Consider the following 22,081-nt stretch of genomic DNA (forward strand, 5'->3'; position numbering starts at 1 on the left):
TATTGCGTTTCTGTTTAGATTTTTGACAGTCCCAGATGACTGTCAAATTGACAGCGATTCATGTCAAAATTAATTTCAAAAAACCATTACCCACGTGCGAGTGTTTTTTGAGAAATAAGAAGTGGTATGAAATAAGAAAATGGGAAAATTCAGATCAAAACTTAAGGGGCAATCAAAAGGGAAAAGATGGCAGAAGGGACAGTCGTCGAATTCAAATCCCAAAATTCAAAAATACAGAGAAATGGCCAAATCCCGGTTTTTTCAGGAGAATTTAAGTAAGTTCATATTTAAAATATATGTTCCTGATCGATAGACGTAATAAAGATACATTAATACTCAAATAAATATGAGAAATTAATCAAAGCACATAAACAATGCATAAATAGATGTTATAACCTATGAACCTATCTTATAAAAAGCGGAATGAAATAACAAACAATTAATTAGATAAATTTAATCGATAGGCAATAGTGTTAACTGCTGTACATAGATTGGATATCAATTTTGGCGTAAGACATCTTATAAATAATATTTGTATATAGTATAATATTGTAAGTTTTAATATGTTCTAGGTAATTCCAATTTAACCCAACAAGCTGTTCACAAGCATGACGCAATGATGACATACGGGCACAGCACTGGCAAGAAGAAGTCTGAAGCAGAGAATGAACTTAGTATCGCAAAGGAACTCGAGAACATGTCTGTTAGGGGTGATACTGAAAAGATCGAGGATGATGGCTCAGACACCGAGTATTCGGGATCTATGAAGTCAGGAACCTACAAAACATTTCAGACATTTGCATCGGATTGGAGTCAATGCTCTAATGTTAGTTTTAGCAAGTAAGTATATGGGGAAATACAAACCAATAACTAATATACTAAAATAAATATATAGAATTTTATATTATAATTGAGTAATATTTCAGAGCTAAAATATGATAATATGTTGTGAAACTATTCATATTAATAATTATTAAGATTGGGGTAGGTAGAGGTATATCTGGGTTTCCAAGCCTTAAAGTGTGCACATGACATGACACATGGCAGCTTACAAATTCTTTTTCTGGGAACAGATTTTATTTAGGCTGGCTATAACTTTTTTTCTTAATTATCAAGAATTTAAAGAATTATGATGGTTAATTAATTTTTTTAGATTGTTAACGAGGTTTGACTCGAATAATGCAGTACACAAAGACATGTTGGCTGTACTGGCAGCTGTCACGGAGGTCATAAAAGAGCAGGGTGGGAAAGAATCTACTACAGAATACTTCGCTGCCTTGGTTTGTTAATTGTATTATATTTTTTATTCAGTATTCACTTTTGTTCATTGTAAACAATATGAAGCCTAATTCCTGGCGAACCCAATAAAGTTTCCTAATCAGACTGTCAGTAAAACTATTAATAGTATAGATGACATGAAATGTTTAATAGTGTCTATTACTTAGACACTGGAGTCCGAACTCAAACAATCCAAACTCAATAAAACAAAAAATTGCTTTTAAAACTAGTTTATATTAATATTCTTGCAATTTAATTAATTAGTAAGTGAATAAAAAAAAAAAACAAAAGAAGATCACAGAACATTCAATTTTAAACATTCCTTTTTTTTTTGAATATTGTAAAAAAAGGTTTTATATGTGATGAAATAATGTTAATTAAACTCAAATTAATTTAGATATACTCATATATATAATACAGATATTATTAAATTATAAATCGTAGGTGCGAACAAAAAGAAATAATAACCTAATATTTGAATACAACAGTTGCTATGCTATAACCATAATAGCATCCCAAGTGCTTATATATTCAATTGAAGCGCTATATTTCTCCACAACTGCTTATATAATTATTATTCACAGATGCAAACTCTAAAGTCATCAGAGGACGAAGCTAGTGTTGTACCGACACTGTCACTACTCTCAATGGGCATCAAATCCGTCCCTCAAGCTGTATTACGGAAACAGTTTTCTGAATCGGCAACAATCTTAACGGAAATTCTGGAGAAAAATGCGCAATCAGAAAATGGAACGCTACTGAGAAGTGCCATTGGGTGCCTGTCTGTATTATTAAGAGCACAGGAATATGCATTGTGGGGTGATTCTTCTACTATGAGGATCTTCGAATCTGTATTAGCATTTGCATTGCATTCTAAACCCAAGGTATGTTTCTAAAATTTATTTTTACAATTTTAATCAAGCTGATGATGACATATTAGATCTATGTAGTGCCTTCCTTAGAACTTTCGAGGGTATTACAGTTTTACATATAGACATTATCACATATAAACACATGCTCTATTTTATATTTATGTATTTAAATACCATTGACCACCACAAAGTTGTTCCATTTGAAAAAAGGTCAACTAAATGGCTGAAATAATTCTCTGCCAGTCAATCTTTAGGTCAAACAGAAATCTATAAAGGTTTTAAAGTCATTAAAAATAAAAAATACACATACAACTATATCCTCACAATGTACGATAATACCCTCTTTAATATATGGTTTATTAAACACTATAATGTTCTTTTAACTCAGACTTGTAGACGTAATTATATATATGTTAAGTATGTGGTGTGAAGCAAATAAAGAAACTCTTGCATAAATAATATAAAAATAATAATTACTTTATTAAATTTAAGCAGTATATAGCAATTCTTAATATAATTAATTATGATGATAAGAGCTGAGATGGCCCAGTGGTTAGAACGCGTGCATCTTAACCGATGATTGAGAATTCAAACCCAGGCAAGCACCACTATATATATATATGTGCTTAATTTATGTTTGTAATTCATCTCGTGCTCGGCGGTGAAGGAAAACATCGTGAGGAAACCTGCATGTGTCTAATTTCATCGAAATTCTGCCACATGTACATTCCATTCTATACATGTTTCAGACCCTCTCCTTAATGTCAGAGGAGACCTTATCCCAGCAGTGGGAAATTTACGGGCTGTTACTTAACTTTACTACTATAATGTTGATACAGGTCCGTAAAGCAGCACAGCATGCAGTCACCGCTGTGTTGAGGGGAAGTTGTTTTATGATTTCAACTGATGATGTGAAAAATAAGGTATGTAACATTAATTATATTTATTATATCATTAAGTAAGTCAGGAACAACTTACCTTTTTTTATGTCATTTATGCTTTTAGAAGGTTTTATATGTAACAATGTAATTGGTTGTATAAAGTCCTTAGTGGTCACAACGATTTGTGTATATAACAATATTGAATGCGAACCCTCTGAAATTTTAGACAACTTTTATTACTACTACTTTTAGCGTTTCTACTAGGAAGAATTTGACCTCATGTAAAACGGTTAATTCATTTTTGCGGTACATTTTCGATATATGTTTCTTGATGGGAAAATTGTTTATCAGGTTCAAAGATAATGTGTTTTTTCCCACAGGTCCCCAAACTTCATCCGGCATCTAACCGTGTCGCGGAATTCTCTCTGTCCCAAATTAAACCTGAAGCGCTTCTATCCGGACATCGCACAGTTTTGCATACACTGACAATGCTCCGTGACGTTTTGCCGGTCTTCAGCAAGGAAAATATTAAGGTAGTGTAACATATACTCATAGACACTTAGTATGTGTTATTAATTCTATCCTATTTAGCTGAGAACATCGTCACCGACTTCAGCAAACCACATATTTATATTAGACTAGCGAACCGCCCCGGCTTCGCACGGGTGCAGTACTGATACCAAATATACTACAGAATTAGTTTATTGATCTCATTAGACACATCTAAAATTATCAGTGTTTCTTAATGTTCATGTATAATATAGACCTTCCTCTTGAAATCCTCTATCTATTAAAAAAACCGCATCACAAAACGCTGATTTTAAAGATCTAAGCAATACATGAGTCGAGATGGCCCAATGGTTAAAACGCGAGCATCTTAACCGATGATTGCGGGTTCAAACCCAGGCAAGCACCGCTGATTCATGTGCTTAATTTGTTTTTATAATTCATCTCGTGCTCGGCGGTAAAGGAAAACATCGTGAGGAAACCTGCATGTGACAAATTTCATAGAAGTTCTGCCACATGTGTATTCCACCAACCCGCATTGGAACAGCGTGGTGGAATATGTTCCAAACCTTCTCCTCAAAGGGAGAGGAGGCCTTTAGCCCAGCAGTGGGAATTTACAGGCTGCTGTTGTTGTTGTAAGCAATACATAGGGAGAGACAGCGGTAAGCGACTTTGTTTTATACCTTGTAATGATCTCGTGCCCTTCGATGACGTAACGCATTATGCGTGTGTGTGCGTATGTCACGTTGTCTCTGGGCACGAACTAACGGGCGCGGCGCGGCAGGCGACTCCATTAAAAAAAACCGCATCACAATCCGCTGATTTTAAAGATCTAAGCAATACATAGGGAGAGACAGCGCTAAGCGACTTTGTTTCATACTGTGTAATGATCTCGTGCCCGGCGATGACGTAACGCATCATGCGTGTGTGTGCGTATGTCACGTTGTCTCTGGGCACGAAGTAACGGACGCGGCGCGGCAGGCGAGCTGCGAGGCGATCCTGTCGTATAATGATCTCGTGCCCGGCGATCACGTAACGCATCATGCGTGTGTGTGCGTGCCTCACGTTGTCCCTGGGCACGAAGTAACGGGCGCGGCGCGGCAGGCGAGCTGCGAGGCGATCCTGTCGTATAATGATCTCGTGCCCGGCGATCACGTAACGCATCATGCGTGTGTGTGCGTGCCTCACGTTGTCCCTGGGCACGAAGTAACGGGCGCGGCGCGGCAGGCGAGCTGCGAGGCGATCCTGTCGTATAATGATCTCGTGCCCGGCGATCACGTAACGCATCATGCGTGTGTGTGCGTGCCTCACGTTGTCCCTGGGCACGAAGTAACGGGCGCGGCGCGGCAGGCGAGCTGCGAGGCGATCCTGTCGTATAATGATCTAATGCCCGGCGATGACGTAATGCATCGTGCGTGTGTGTGCGTGCCATTAACTAACGGGCGCGGTGCGGCAGGCGAGCTGCGAGGCGATCCTGTCGTATAATGATCTCGTGCCCGGCGGTGACGTCACGCATTATGCGTGTGTGTGCGTGCCATTAACTAACGGGCGCGGCGCGGCAGGCGAGCTGCGAGGCGATCCTGTCGTATAATGATCTCGTGCCCGGCGGTGACGTCACGCGTTATGCGTGTGTGTGCGTGCCATTAACTAACGGGCGCGGTGTGGCAGGCGAGCTGCGAGGCGATCCTGTCGCTGATGACGCACAACAACGTGTACATCAAGACGTGCTGCCTGCACACGCTGCACGCGCTGGTGAGCGCGCCGGCGCGCGGCAGCAACGTGTGCGGCGCGCTGTGCGGGCGCCTGGCGCGCGCGCTGCTGGCCGCGCGCCCGCCCGCCGCCGACACGCCGCAGGTGCTGGCCTGGGCCGCCGTGCTGCAGCAGGCCTACGCCTGCCTCGCCGGGTGAGTACGCTCTGCGAATTGTCCTATATTTAGAACCAGCTGTGCCCGCGACTTCGTGCGCGTTCGTTTAGGCCAGCAGGCCTACGCCTGCCTCGCCGGGTGAGAGACGTTTTATTACTAATACGAATTGTCCTATATTTAGCACCAGCTGTGCCCGCGACTTCGTGTGTGTTCGTTGTAGCCTAAGTTACTTACTATTATATCAGATATCTGCCAGTGAAAGCATAATCAAAATCGGTCTAGTCGTTCCAGTGGTTAGCCTGAAGTTCGTTGTAGCCTAAGTTATTCCTAATTATATCAGATATCTGCCAGTGAAAGTTTAATCAAAATCGGTCCAGTTGTTCTAGTGGTTAGCCGGAACAAGCAAACAGACAAAAATAAAAAAAAAGCTATTATTGGTATATATACCAAGTATACATACACATACAGTCTAAATTTCTGTCAGCCTGCCTAACCATCTCTGGACAGGGACATTAAGTCATTGGCCTATACCGCAAAGGAGAAATCTTTTAGGCTCTCTCTTCGCGTCTGAACTCTGGGTGATAAAGGAAAGTCACCACCAAAAATTCCGCAGTGTGATACCACAATGCCGGAAGTTAAATTCCGGCAAAGTGCAGTTCATAAAGCACTTCCTTCCTTGGACATTCATTCAAGTTGATTGGACCCGATGGCATCTCTCCAATCGTGCTACAGTAATGTGCTCCGGAGTTGACACCTGTCTTGACGCTACTTTTCTGGCAAATCCTACGTATTAGGCGTCGTACTGAACTCCTGGAAGAATGCTTTGGTGCATGAAATTATGCAATTGAATTACCAGCTTTTTGGCGGATCGAAGCATCAAGGTCGTTGTGGACGAATGGAGCTTAAAATCATCACCCACTTTGGTTCTTCTGCATATAAATTATTTGTAGCAAATTAGGAAGTTTCGCTGCTATGCGAAAGAAATATTAGTACTACGGCCGTACTAATATTTCTCGGAAAAACGTCTAAGGAAACAGGAACATACTTGTGCCTGAAATCGAATTCTCGTTAAACAAAGTATTGGACTGGGGCTGGCTAAACTTAGTCCATTTCGATGCCAAAAGACCCAAGTTTGCTCGTTAACCGCTAAAAAAATCATTTGTCATATCCCTTCAATTTGAGAACATTGCAATGGCCACCACAGCTAGTATCGTGTACTACTTGATACTTGGCTTTGATATTACGAGTTCAGTTCCGCGGTCAATTGGAAATCAATTAGCAAGCCATTGGCATCAAAAAAGCTCAGCAAGGCCAGACATTATTTCAAGTCAGCCCATCGCCTAAAACTATACAAGGCGCAAAGTCGATAACGCACCTGCAAGACCTCTGGTGATGCAGATGTCCAGGGCGGTTGTAGTCACTTTCCATTACGTTCAAAACACTCCAATTTTATTGTTTGTATATATATATAGCGGTAAAAAATAGTATTAATTTTAAATCGCACTTCGGATACTGCTATAAATTCATCATGAATAAAGTCGTCCGATGTGTCAGGATACAACACTGATAAGGGGTTGTCCATTAATCACGTGATCTTTTTTTAGCATTCTTTTAACCCCCCCTCCCCCATTGGTGATACGTAGTGAGGTTTAAGACCATCCCCCTCCCCCTTCTCAACATCACGTGTATTTTTAGTACCTACAACGAATCTTAAAATTTTCTGAATATTATCTTAATTTAAATACAGGTATAAACTATAATCTTATTTTATTCTGAAATTAAGGACCATATTGGTTTAAAAAGAGATATCTTACTACATACCACGCCCCCCTCCCCCTTGTGTTATTTTCGTGATTTTTATCAAACCCCTCCCCCCCCCTTTCAAGCCTCACGTGATTAATGGACAACCCCTAGTATATCATTAGTCCCCATTTTATATCCATGATTAATTAATTTATTTGTCTACAGCCTGGACTTGAACCTGTGCATACCGAACCTACCTCCGTTCGTGAACATCTGCGTCTCGGAGCTCTGGCTCTCCGACGTTGCTGATGTTAACTCAGCATCAACCAACGCCTTGAAAGTGAGTTTCTGTTTTTACTTCTTCTAATTACTGACAATATATTTTTGTAGATCGTAATTTCATGTGAGCTTAAGAACGATGGATGGAGTGTGTGATAAATGAAGACGATATGGCTGGAAAGAATGTTACTTGTGACATGACGTCAGATAGGAAAGTATGGTAAAAGAAGATATTCTGCATTGACACCAAGTAAAATTGGGATAAGGGCTGGATGATGATAAGCTTAATGTATAGTAACAGCCTTCCCATTACTGAGCTAAGGCCTCCTCTCCCTTTGAGGAGATGGTTAGGAGCACATTTCACCACGCTGCTCCAATGCGGCTTGGTGGAATACACATGTGGCAGAATTTCAATGAAATTAGACACATGCAGGTTTCTTCGTGATGTTTTCATTCACCGACGGGAAGATGAATTATGAAAACATATTAAGCACTTGAAAATTCAGTAGCGCTTGCCTGGGTTTGGACCCCCAATCTTCGTTTAAGATGTAAGCGCTCTAACCACCGGGCCATCTCTGCTCCCGGAGCTTAATGTGACTTTATATTTTTATGTTTTAACCCCCAGGTCGTGCTCCTAGATTGCGTGAAGCCGGCGATAGAATCTGATGAGTGTTTGATCAAAAACAAGGCGCACATCGATGCAATATTCAAGACAATTGGCACCGGACTGGACAACCCCTTCAATCAAGCCATCAAACATGTCATACTTACTATCGCAGTTTGTTTTGAGGTGAGCAGCCTGTGCTTTTGACAAAAGTGTCATTGAACCCACTTTTCTTCTACTTCTTGCATAACATGGCTCCAACTCTTTGTCCCTTATATCCGATCATGTCGGATTTGCTGTCCTATCTATGTGAGTTTGTGCGTACTTATGTATCCGCACAAATTTGTGCACATGTTGTGCCGCCGTAGCCGATATCGGTCAGGGCGACAGCAACATTTATAGTCCAGTTATTACATACATACATTCAAAAGTGAAGATTAAATTGACTAATTAAACGAATTTTTCGCTATTTATGCCCAAAAAAATTAGCAAAAAATTGTGCCCTTAATTTTTCAATCGATATCTCGATAACGATGCATGATACGCTAAAAAAGGTCAAGACTTAATTGTAGAGCACAAAAAAAGCTACAAAAAAGGTTCTCGCAAAAAATTTCAAATCTCATCTTTTAGAGTTATTGCTGAGAAACAAATTTTATTCCTATTTTCAAGATGGCAGCCTTAGTGCTTCGGACATCTTGGTCGAAAAACTCTAGTTAAGCTTTTCTAGGTATCATGTAGAACATATTAAAAAATAAGCTTGTTATTTTGTTTCCATTTATTTGCCTTCTTTTCGACGAAATGACTGGACTATTATAATAACATCTGATCGGTAAAAGAAATCATCGTAAGGTTTACGAACAATATGTATGAAGTAATTATATATTTAAATAATTGGGCATATTTTTTATTTATTTTTGATATATAATTATTTGGATTACAATGTAAGTTTGAATTAAGAATGATTGTACATTCAACAGGTAGGTAACGAAAAAGTCGAATACGTCATGGCGCCCCTGCTCAAGAAATTGAACGATCGACGCGAGAGCCACAACTTCCACAACGAGAAAGAGGCCGAATATGCGACGGGATCCGCCATCAAAGCCCTCGGACCGGAATTCGTATTGAAAATAATTCCACTGAGAGACGGAGAGAGCATAAATTTGGACAGAAGTTGGTTACTGCCGGTCTTAAAGGAGAAAATAAGTCATTCGTACTTGAAATATTTCGCGACGGAAATCCTAGAGATGGCGACGTTTTGCAGGAAAAAATCCCGCGAATACGCAGCGGCGAAAGACACGGCACTTTCTCATACTTACGATTTACTCTGCAACCAATTATGGGCCTTATTGCCGAGCTTCTGCAACCACCCTAAGGATATCAAGGATAACTTCAAAGCTTTGGCGAGGGTTCTCGGAAATGTTTTGAAGGACAATGCCGAATTTCGCCTTTCGGTCATGCAGGCCTTAAGGAAGCTTATCGCTTGCTCTGACGATAATGAAGAGGATAAGATGGAATTGGCGAGATTTGCAAAGAATTATTTGCCGATATTACTCAATATTTATATGTCGCCTGTGAAAGGCAGCACCGCTGACGGGCAGAGATTGGCCGCATTGGAAACTATACAGGTAGAGTTATTTTTATATACATATGTATAAACTGTACTGTGTAAACTATATATAGAAAAAAAAAAACAAAATACTAGCGATTATTGTCACCTGTAAATTAAAATGTTTCGAAAAGCTACCAGATTAGGTTGTGACGTTTAAATTTAATTGCAAGTTGTAACGAATCATAAGCTCGCTAAATAAGAGTTCTATTCAGACATAACCAAAAATGAGTAAATGATTGCCTGATTTTACTATACATTTCTCGTTGTCCATAAAATACATATTATAGATAGTATATAGATAATAGTGCTTACTGACTCCCGTGTTATTTGAATAGAAATTAAATATTTACTTTCCAAGTAATATTTTTACTACATTTATTTACAAATGATAACAATTAATCTACAAATCCCTATATATATAGATAGATTACAATATAGCGAAAAATAATGCGTTAATTTGCAATCATATTTCACTGTTTACAATATTTCGACAGTTTACAATCTGACGAAGTACATTGTAATCTAACGATGTTTGTAATCTATCGGTAACATATATGATACATGCATATTGTAGTAGAGAATTTTTCTAGCCAAAAAATATCTTTTTATATCTGTTCTGCGATTTAACATTTGTAAAGGACCCTGATGCAACTATGTTCTGGTAAACAGATATGTCATTAACGCGCAAAAAGTGAAGACTAGAAAATGTCCTTATTGTGACGTTTACCTTTTCATCGTAATTATGCCAGTAATACGTTATAATACATCATAATTATCTAGTAAAACGTTTTGCGTAATTAAAACATCTAGTTATCCCTTTTACTTATTGTTTATATCAAGCTATCCTTTTTACTTGTAACTAAATGTAAAAGAAACTGTCCCCGGCGCGGCACAGTTTTTTCTGTTGTTTAGTATGGGTATAACATATCTGTTTATTAGAATATAATTGACCCTGATGTATTTTAATTTTGACAGGTCTATCTAACAATAAGCGATCAGAATTTGAGAGAAGAACTGTTCACCAACGCCTTACAACAATTAGAGGCGTCAGTCGACAATCATTTCCAGAGGGAATCAATCTTAGATGTCATACGTCTGCTGGTCCTCTACCAAAACAGCGAACAGATCGCAAATCTCTTCGACAAATGGGTGTTCCCGCTCTGCGAAACCGTTCTAGAAGATCCTAGAAAGTTTAGAAAGTCCAAAAAAGAAAGAATGGAAACGAACGATGCGAACACAGATAATAAAAAAGCCCAAATGAGGTATAAAGACAAAGCGAAACTTCTAGAAATGGAACACAAGAAGGCGTATCGAATACTGGAAGAGATATTTAAAAGTGATAAGGAGAGTTGTAAAGAGTTTTTATCGAATAATTACAAGAAGATCAAGAAATTGTTGATGTCGTCGCTCAATAAGGTCGCTGATAGCAGTAAGGCTGCGAGATTGAGGTGAGTTACACTATATATGTAAGGTATATATAATTAGTCTGACAAAATAGACCTGCTTTCTTTCGCTGATTCTTCTCAGGTCAGGGTGTTTTTTCCGAAACGGTTTTAGTCCTTAATTTGACTGTCAATAAGTAATTGTTATGCTTCTATTTTGAATGAAGGAATTTAAGTTTGAGTGTATAATAAATACAGAAAATATTTTTTAAAGAGCGGTAATTTTTTTGTATTGGAAATAAAGATACTATTTTATTTAAGAAATTTATTTTATCTACAACATTTCAGTGAGTCTAGAATCTAGGTAGCTTAAATAGAGATCACGGATCAAATATTACGGGCAATCTTTCGTTTTATGTATTAAATAAATATTGGACAACATCACATACATTACTCTGATCCCATAGTAAGTAGCTAAAGCACTTGTGTTATGGAAAATCAGAAGTAACGATGGTATCACAAACACCCAGACCCGAAACAACATAAAACGTTTTCTACATCGACATAGCCGGGAATCTAACCCGTTACCTCGGAGTTGCGTACCCATGATAACTGGTGTACACATTACTCGACCACGGAGGTCGTCATTATTATTATTAATTATGTTATAATTTATTTTATGATTAGCCCTAAATCATACTTACATGTTCAGGAAGGCTTATAAATGTCCCTTCTGATGGCAAGATCATGATTTGTCAAGTAATTTATGTCTTATTTCCAGGTGCATAGAACACTTAATCAACTGCTCGCCGAATCTGAACTCAGACAGCAAGCTGATAAAGAGCGCCATCGCGGAATCCGTCGTGTGCACGAGAGACATCAACTCGAAGTGCCGGCAGTGGGCCTTCAGCGTCATCAACACCGTCGGAAATGTTCTCAAGACTCAAGACGGAGGTGATCATTTTTAATACCATATACTTATAGCAAAAACGCCATATGCCATACTTACAACGAATCACTTGTGCTAGGAAAAATCGATTTCAGATGATTTAAATTCGAGCCCATAAAAAATGCCTAGCGTATTTTTTCTTCAAATTTAAACATATCACATTGGGTAAATTATCCGAACACATATAAGATTAATTTCCAAATCGTTTCATAAATGATGGAGTTATAACGTAATAAACATAAAAAATATAAACGAATTGAAGCAACTTTATTTGGTTTTTTAGGTCAGTACATATGTCACTGGCAAAGTTGTGTTTTGCGTGCAACTTGCGTGATTTCGCCGTTTACGTGTTTGCATGTGCGTGTATGCTCGCTTTGGCCAATGAACATGTAGCATGTTTTATTTAGTTAATCAATATAAAGTCCTTCATTTGAATTCGACTCAATAAGTGTTAGACAGATGGCCACACGTAAAAGGTAAATTTTGCCAAACCCAGTTCCAGTTCTTAAACTACATTTAACACGACAACGACCCAAAATAAATGCGTTCAGGATAAAGAATACGATAGATAAGGGTAAAATACTGTTCTTTAAGAGCAATTATAGATCCAACTGTTGAATGAAAACCTTAGTAGTTCATTATAATAGGCTATTTGACAATGCGAAAAATAAATCGTGAATTATTGTAATCAGTGTATATTATGAGTTCAAAAATGGATATTTACTAACGAAACTTGAAAATAATACTTAATTTATTCAAAAATCAATAAATAAATGTGCATTTTTTCAAACGTTTGTCACGTGACACAAAACGCTCCTGATTGGCCGGCCTTATGATGAAGTCACTTTCTTGTAAACCTTGCTTTTCTACTATATGTACCACAGATTAAAACACAGCAAAGTGACGTCACCGACCCGATTGCAGCGCCATATTGTCAAAGTAGCGTTTTCGCGCGTTATTTAAATATGGAATTTTTAATATGATATTTTTCGGCAAATATGTACTAGAAATAAAAAAAATCAACTTGTACTGGGTCCCTTAACCTCTACTAAATAATATAAAATGAATTTTAAGAACCTGTCAAATAGCCGATTATGCGTCTGGTGATCTTAAAAATTTAAGTGTCATGTCGCAAGCACTTGCACAGCTTTTCTAAACTGCAAATGTCCCAAGACACAGGCATTTGCAAGGTTTTCCTAAACATCAAGTGTCTGCCGGCAGGCATGCAGGCGTACATCGCTTTACTGCTGTCGGGGCTGGCGGCGCCGCTGCCTCGCGTGGCCAGCGCGTCGTTGCGCGCCGTGGCGTCCGCGCTGTTCACGTTCAGCGAGGAGATGGGCCTCGACACGGTTCAGGGTCTGCTGGAAAAAGTCGCCGAGCAAATGTTGACCAACAACAGGGAGATCGTCTCCGCTGCTATGAGCTTCCTCAAGGTACACCTTCGAAAAATTGGTATAGGTTAGCGGACGAGCATATGGGCCACCTGATGGTCACCATCACCCATAGACAATGACGCTGTAATATTAACTAATCCTTACATCGTCAATGTGCTACCAACCTTGGGAATTTAGATGTTATGTCCCTTGTGCCTGTAGTTACACTGGCTCGCTCACCCTTCAAACCGGAACACAACAATACTGAGTACTGTTATTTGGCGGTAGAATAACTGATGAGTGGGTGGTACCTACCCAGACGGGCTTGCACAAAGCCCTACCATCAAGTAAAGTGTCACGCTATATTGGTCTACCATAACTTATGGTGCTTAACTTGATCATGTACAACATCTCTTTTTTATGTCTATTTTAAGAAATAAGTATGTTTCAAATGAGTTATAATTAAAGTTGTATGATTCTGGTAAAGTGATATTGAGCCATAAATCTCAATAGGCTATTTGACAATGCGAAAAATAACAAAACAACAAACGAAAGTTGAAAATAATACTTAATTTATTCAAGAATCCATCTATAAAAATGAATTTTTTCAAACGTTCGTCACGTGACACAAAACGCTACTGATTGGCCGGGCTTATGATGAAGTCACTTTCTTGTAAACTTTGCTTTTCTACTATATGTACCACAGATTAAAATACAGGAAAGTGACGTCACCGACCCCTTTGTAGCGCCATATTGTCCGAGTAGCGTTTTCGCGCGCTATTTAAATATGGAATTTTTAATATGATATTTTTCGGCAAATATGTACTAGAAATAAAAACACAACTTTTACTGGGTTCCTTAACTTCTTCTAAATAATATAAAATGGATTTTAAAAACCAGTCAAATAGCCTATTCCTTTAAGAGTTCTAAGGGCTGTCTTAAGCAGCTTGTTAGGCTCATCCGTAAAGCGTGTCCTTATTATGTCCAATTTTGGTGACGGCGGTCACTCGTTACGCAGACCAGCCAACGTCGCAAGAGGCATTGCCCAAATGTGTGCGCAATTTCATATGCACTATTTATTTGCTTCTATTAATACTGGGGCGACATTTTAACTAACCCACAGACCTTATATATTGATAGAAAAAAATGTGTTTTATAAGTGCCTGAGTTCTACCTAAACTTGGAGATTGACACCCTTATATACCAGTCGTTGGACTAATGTTTATTAAGACTATATAATGAGCATGTAGCATCATAAATCTATAATATTGGCGAAAACCAATCTACTTTCGATAAAATTTTACAAGCAGCCCAAAAACTAACAATTGTTTTCCAATTACCTCACATAAAGCAAACGACTACATATAGGTAAAACATGATTCCTCCACAGGTATATACAAAGGTTTTACCGACCGACGTCCTCGCAGGCAGTCTGCCTCTCATCTTCAAAACTCTATCCTCGATGTCCGATGACTGCAAGCGACATTCGCGTCTAGAAATTGGATACTTCCTAACACGGATGACTAGGAAATATGGTGCGGAATTTATTGAGAAACTTATTCCTGAACGGGACGAGGTCATGCTCAGGAGGTTAAGGAATATACGGAAGATGGATAATAGGAGAAAGAGAATGAAGGAGGGAGAGAGGTGAGTAATAAATAAAATAATGTAGTAAAGTGTAATTTTTAACGGCATTTAATCATCAAGCTCTTCTGGGTAGATAGCACCCAAGCATCATATATTTAATACCAAGTAATGCTTAAAGCTGTAGTGGTTAGCAGAGTGAATGATCTAGTAATTAAAAGCACAAGGGTCATAACATCTGAATGAATGGGTTGGTGGTGCATTGACGATGTAAAGGTGATATTTCAAGTTAATGCCCAATATATCTGAGCTGGTGACCATTTACCGTTAGGTGGCCCATTTGTACATCTACTAATAAAAAAATTAAAAAAAATTACTTGATGAGAAAACTCAGCAAATGGGATTCTACAGGCTTTCTTGTAACTGTGTACAAATTTTGATATGGTAAAGATATATTTAGATAATTTTATTCCTAAGTTTCTACCATTCTTGAACTTACCAATCGTATAGTAATCCATTGCAAAAAGAATACTGACCGAATTAAAATATCACATTTCAAATTTACTAAATTTTATTGGCAATTTGTAAAGTTGTCCTGTTATAAAACCGTAAGTTATTTACAATTAAAACTTTCAGAGAACAAGACAATGACACTGGATCTGACATGGACGTCAGGGGCACTTCCAAAACGCTGGAAGACATCCTCAAAGATTCGGACTCAGAAATGGAGTTCTTGGAAGAGGAGGAACGACCCAGGGTCAAAGCTAAATCCAAGAAGGGTAAAAACCAGACCTGGATTCAAGACGATCCGGAAAATATCGTGGATTTGGCAGATGTGTCCTCATCTAGAAAGATCACAGGTTCGTAAAAGATCATAAAACACATTTGACACACACTACAAAAAATCCTCCTCTAAATAGACCCTGTACCCAGTTTCATCCTCAATTTACAAAAATGACATATCAATGCTTTTTTTCTAATTCTTCTCATAAATAGAAGATACACTAATATCATTAACTTAAAATATTCATCCCCAATAAACAGTCTCCTAAACACCCTCGGAGGTTAACGCACTTTCTGTACCTGCAAAATTTCATCCAGCTTGACCACTTGGTTTAGTCTGTATGTAGTATATTAGACAGACATTTTAAAATATTATTATTAAACAGTTTTCATAGTATTGAATATATTTCATGAATATATTGTTAATTTTCAAATGCTTAATTTCCAGCGACCGATCCTACACAGAAGAAACGGTTACTAGAAGAAAAGAAAAAGAAGAAAGATGGTGGGTTCAAGACTGCTCCAGATGGTCGTCTGCTCATCACCGACGACGCCTCAGACGACGATGACGGTGACCACGAACCTCGGCCCAGCGGGGACATTGACAGTGATACTGATGATACAGGTACAGCTCATTACTATTTGTTTGTATAAGATGGTTGAATTAATTTAATATTGAAAAAAATATAACAGTATTCTAACAAATTTAAATTTGTATATCAAGTAAAATATGCACTTGAATTATTGTATAAACAGTTTAATACAATGCAATACTGAATCAATCTATCTATTATAAAACACAACATCAAAATCCGTTGCGTAATTTTAAAGATCTAAGCATACATAGGGACAGTCAGCGGTAATCGACTTTGTTTTATATTATGTAATGATGCTCTTTTATGAAACACGCTTGATCTATAGTAAAGTAACAGTCTATACATTTCCTACTGCTGAGATAAGGATATTGATGGAAGAGGGGTCCATTAAGGAGAAGATTTCAAACATATTCCACCACGCTGTTCCAATGCGGGTTGGTGAAATGCACATATGGCAGAATTTCGATGAAATTAGACACATGCAGGTTTCCTCGCGATGTTTTTCTGCACCGCCGAGCACGAGATGAATTATAAATACAAATTAAGCACATATTTACAGTGGTGCTTGCCTGGGTTTGAACCCGCAATCATCGGTTCAGATGCACGCGTTCTAACCACTGGGCCATCTCAGCTTGATCTATATTATACTTGATATTACTGTCGTACCGATAACTAAAGGAGAATATGGAAATATTCGTATTAGTTAGTACTGAAAATAATTTCTGTCAATAGATAATGAAGGCGAATCATCGAAACCGTCGAAATTGCTGAAACCGGGAGCCAAACGTCGCTACGAAGACATACTGAGTATAAAGAGCGGCCGCACAAACAGGAGTCGCGCGTCCACGGCCACCGTCGCCTCCAAGTACAAGGCCGGCGGGAAGGGGATACACAGGTGACATACTCAATTTGTATTTAAACAATTTTATAATAATAATAAACATGAGACAACATCACATACATTACTCTGATCCCAATGTAAGTAGCTGAAGCACTTGTGTTATGGAAATCAGAAGTAACGATACCACAAACACCCAGACCCAAGACAACATAGATAACTAATGGTAATCTACATCGACTCGATTGGGAATCGAACCCGGGACCTCAGAGTGGCGTTATGAAAACCGGTGTACACACCACTCGACCACGGAGGTCGTCTAATTTTAATTAATATATGGTGGTAGGGCTTTGTGCAAGCCAGTCTGGGTAGGTATCACCCACTCATCAGTTATCCTACGACCAAACAACAGTACTTTGTATTGTTGTGTTCCGGTTTGAAGGTGAGTGAGTGTAGCTACAGGCACAAGGGTCATAATGTCTTGGTTGGTGGTACATTGGTGAAGTAAGGGATGGTTAATATTTCTAACAGCGCCAATGTCTATGGGTGGTGGTGATAACTTACCATCAGGTGGCCCATATGCTCGTCCGCAAATCTATAGAAGGTTAGCCAAAGGACCCGTCCTTACGTGATTGTCAAGGCCTGGGTATTGCTACTAAGAATTTATCGATAAAATTATTACTTTAATGAGCCTTATGAGCTAATCACATAATGTTCTATACATTGAGTCACAAGGAAAGCCTGCCTCACAGTTCATTGAACTTAAATCAGTAAATAATTTTCGATTTGAAACAAATTATATTATGTAACATATTGAATTTTGTTTTTCAGACCTCTCGGCTCAGCTGCATCTGTAGCGTCGACGGTTGGCACAGAATACAAATCGAAGAAAGCGAAGGGCGATATAAAGAAGAAAGGAAAGCCTGACCCGTACGCTTACCTGCCATTATCGAGGAAGAATCTTAATAAAAGGTCAGTTAAATTAAATAAAGAAAACCGTTAAAGTTCAATAGTTTGAATGCTTGTCTTAATTGATTTTGCTTACTTTTAATAACATAGATGGCCGAGTGGTTAGAACGCGTGCATCTTAACCGATGATTTCTGGTTCAAACCCAGGCAAGCACCACTATATATATGTGCTTAATTTGTGTTTATAACTCATCTCGTGCTCGGCGGTGAAGGAAAACATCGGAGGAAACCTGCATGTGTCTAATTTCATCGAAATTCAGCCACATGTGCATTCCATCAACCCGTATTGGAACAGCGTGGTGGAATATGTTCCGAACCCTTTCCTTAATGGGAGGCCTTAGCCCAGCAGTGGGAAATTTACCAGGCTGCTACTTTACTTTTACTAATAACTTACCATTCGTCACCTGCGGCTTCGTGTTTTAGGTGTGTGGTGGTCATGTGTTAGGCGAAAAAGTAGCCTATGTCCTTTCTAAACGAAACAACGAGTGAACCGCGGACGAAAACTAGTATATAATATTACTTAGGATAAACTTACATATACACTCAGTGTAAAAAAACCTTCGTCAGTTTTCAAATTAATTCCTTATCAAGTCTTAAGCTCTTAGTACCTTTTGAATCTAAACATCAAATCATTGCGTCGTAATACGTCATTCTCGATCGATAAAGCAGCTTATCGCTCATACTGAGCACACGAAAATAGATCTTAAGGTGACGAACCTTTTCTTACCCCGACTGTAAGTACTTAATATATTAATAAGTATTTTTTTATTTACAGGACGAAGGCGGTTACGTCGAGACAATTCAAAGGGATCGTTAAATCGAAAACAAAAAACATCAGAATGTCAAAAAAGAATAAATGATTAATATTTATGGCTCATTTTAGATTTTAAAAAAAATGCGTATAGCAAACTATTCCTATGGCAGGAGTGAGGATATACGAAGCTTAGATTTACATAATACACTTGATTTGTTAAAAGCTACTATGTTATGAAATACTAACAGTTCTTGATTTATATAAAATTGTCTATAAGTATTCCTATGGAAGTAGGAAAAAAGATAAACAAATAAGATTTATGTATGTCACCCGATTTGTTAGTAAATCAACTATGTATATTGTGTACTACTAAGAACATATGATATTATTTCTTTGTTTATATTACTACTTACAGTTCTTTATTTAAAATCAAAATTAAAGTAAATTTACCACCGGTTCTGAATGCATATTCTACCGAGAACCGGCAAGACACTCAGTAGTTATTCTTTTTCAATATTTAAAAATAGAAAGCTATGTACTATAACACTTTACTTATATCACCTTTTATTTTACTTCAAAAATTCCGTTAAGTTTCGTCGATTTTCAAAAGGCAATTTTATCGCAAATTTATAGTGAATATCATAGATTAATCTTTCGAAAAATGATATCGCTCCATTTTTTTGTCAAATGTTGTTTATGGTTTTTTCCTGTTATAGTTGGAATAGAGTATGTTTGGTGAAATTCAATATGTCGTTTTTCACGAATCCATAATAAATACCACAGACCTCGTATCTTAGCTATCTCCTGTGATTGGAGTTGGGTAGAAATACGTATTCTAACAACATTCGCCAATAAAATGCTTTGTGTTTCGCTAGGGTTGACAAAACAATAATATGAAGTGAGCAACGAATTTGAAATCATTTTGTATCTAAATTTTAGTTGGCATGGCAACTGATACCAAGTGCCAGTGAACGATAGTAGTAGCTGGTAACCTATTTATTATAAGCAAAGACTAATTCTTTGTTACTAGCGGTCAATATATATAGCCCTGTACTGTTATAACACTAAAGTACTAATATTGTATTGTTTGTAGTTTTCTGTAACAAGATTTGAAGACAACTAACAGACATACAGTTTTACACGTACATGCTGTATTAACAGAATCTACTAATACTGAAAAGCAACCGCTTAAATGCATTACTTGTCTTTTGTAATGAATATATATATGTGATACATTTTTAATTAAATGATTAAAAAATGTTTAGTAATTATAAATGTCTATCTCAATTCTATTCATTTGTTATTACCAAACAGTCTTATGATTTCGTTGTAAAGACATCTCTCGAGTTAGAAAAAGCAACGGAAGACTTAGTTCTCTTCCAAAACGTCCATTTTATTGCTCTAACAAGCTTGTGTTATTAGTAATTATTATTATTCTGATAACCAACGTACGATTTGACCACTCTTAATATAAATATGAATTGACAAGTGTAATCCGACTTTAATAATTCTGCCTTTAAGCTATATAATTCTAGAATTATTAGAGTGCTTCGTTGAAATTGCCTTATTACTTTCAAATGGTTTTTGACAAACAAAGTCGTGTATTGTAAAGATATATTTAGACTGAATAAAAACATATGAGTTAAATTGATAGTTTTATTTTTGCACTTCATTTATGTTTTAGGATTCCCAGGATGGTAGAGAATGCTTGTTTCATGGCGGACGAGCATATGGGCCACGTGATGGTAAGTGGTCACCATCACCCATAGACAATGACGCTGTAAGAAATATTAGCTATTCCTTACATCGTCAATGTGCCACCAACCTTGGGAAGTAGGATCCTATGTCACTTGTGCCTGTAGTTACACTGGCTCACTCACCCTTCAAACCGGAACACAACAATACTGCGTACTGTTGTTTAGCGGTAGAATATCTGATGAGTGGGTTGTTGTCTGGTATATGTCATATTATTTACTGTAAGGACGACCAATATACAACTATAGCATAGCCTTCTGGTATACTGATAAATTATATAAATAAAAAAATTAAATGGTGTCAAAACTTTAGAACAATGAAACAACTTTGAGGAGAATAGATTTTGAAAGTTATGTCAAAATTTTGATTCGTCGATCCCATTGTCGCTTAAGGCCATTTTAAATCGGTACGTCCTACCAGTTGTCTTATGGTGCTATAACGTGGACACTCACTGTAGATATGGTTCACAGATTTATGGTCGATCAGTAAACAATAGAAATTGCGATGGCTTGGGATTTCTCTGACACATAGATTTCGAAATGAAGACAGCTGCCAGAGAACTAAAATCTGACTGAATTTGATCGCTGAAGAGGAAGTGAGCTGGTCATTTCTCCAACCGATCTGATTGGCGGTGAAGCCGACATGTGTTAGAGTGAAGATCACGCTTAGGCAAACCTTAGTGTAAGAAGTAATGTGGCGAAGACCGATTTAAAAACAGAGGTACGGAGTGGAGGCGTGCCCTCCCATTTTATTAATAGACTACAAAAGACTAAATTTAAAGATTTTTCGTGAGTTAAACTCTAGCCACAAGAAACAAAACTATTACTTGTGCAGATAAATTTCAATGTGATTTAAATACAAAATAATATTCGATTTGAAAAGCATAACTTAATCAAGGTATATAAATATCTGAGGGGTCTTCCAATTTACCGGTTAGTAGTAACTAAAGCTCAATTTATTAGTTTATTTTGAAGAATAACATCTTAAATCCAGGATTGGACAGTGCTTTGTGAACATAGGACTCATATGACATGAGATAAAATTATGACGATAGAGGCATATATATTAGCCCATAGGCCATATAACTTGTGGTGCTTGCCTGGGTTTGAACCCGCAATCATTGGTTAAGTTGCACGCGTTCTGTTAAGATGCACGCGTTTTAATTCATCTCGTGCTCGGCGGTGAAGAAAAGAGTCGTGAGGAAATCTGCATGTGTTTAATTTCATCAAATTCTACCACATGTGCATTCCACCAACCCGCATTGGAACAGCGTGGTGGAATATGTTCCAAGCCCTCTCCTTCATGGAAGAGGAGGCATTATCTCAGCAGTGGGAATTGTACAGGCTGTAACTTTACTTGACTTTACTTTACATAGGCCATAGAGAATTACTACCTATTTAATTAGATTCGTAACAGAGGCAAAGAGAGCCACATCTCCTCTCAAGAACTTTTAAATCACT

The 22,081-nt window shown here is 37.8% G+C and overlaps 1 protein-coding gene across 1 annotated transcript; it reads left to right on the forward strand.

The window, feature by feature from the left end:
* Positions 1-47: 47 nt before the first annotated feature.
* Positions 48-18,999, forward strand: LOC124532753 (RRP12-like protein). The gene is made up of 19 exons (XM_047107809.1): positions 48-275; positions 573-840; positions 1,154-1,280; positions 1,863-2,162; positions 2,990-3,073; positions 3,412-3,564; positions 5,207-5,442; positions 7,372-7,486; positions 8,051-8,215; positions 9,007-9,654; positions 10,614-11,086; positions 11,802-11,974; positions 13,191-13,402; positions 14,733-14,989; positions 15,563-15,786; positions 16,158-16,334; positions 17,038-17,200; positions 17,975-18,115; positions 18,888-18,999. The coding sequence occupies exons 1-19, from the start codon at positions 140-142 to the stop codon at positions 18,970-18,972; spliced, it is 4,137 nt and encodes a 1,378-aa protein (XP_046963765.1). The 5' UTR covers positions 48-139; the 3' UTR covers positions 18,973-18,999.
* Positions 19,000-22,081: the final 3,082 nt, after the last annotated feature.

Source organism: Vanessa cardui, chromosome 10, assembly GCF_905220365.1.
Source record: "Vanessa cardui chromosome 10, ilVanCard2.1, whole genome shotgun sequence".
Taxonomy (NCBI): Eukaryota; Metazoa; Arthropoda; class Insecta; order Lepidoptera; family Nymphalidae; genus Vanessa; species Vanessa cardui.

Excerpts from the sequence above, each read along its gene's own strand:
- LOC124532753 (XM_047107809.1), top strand. The coding sequence starts at position 140 with ATGGGAAAATTCAGATCAAAACTTAAGGGGCAATCAAAAGGGAAAAGA. Across the intron at positions 3,074-3,411 it reads CTGATGATGTGAAAAATAAG|GTCCCCAAACTTCATCCGGC; the intron begins GTATGTAACATT and ends TTTTTCCCACAG. Across the intron at positions 11,087-11,801 it reads AGTAAGGCTGCGAGATTGAG|GTGCATAGAACACTTAATCA; the intron begins GTGAGTTACACT and ends TCTTATTTCCAG.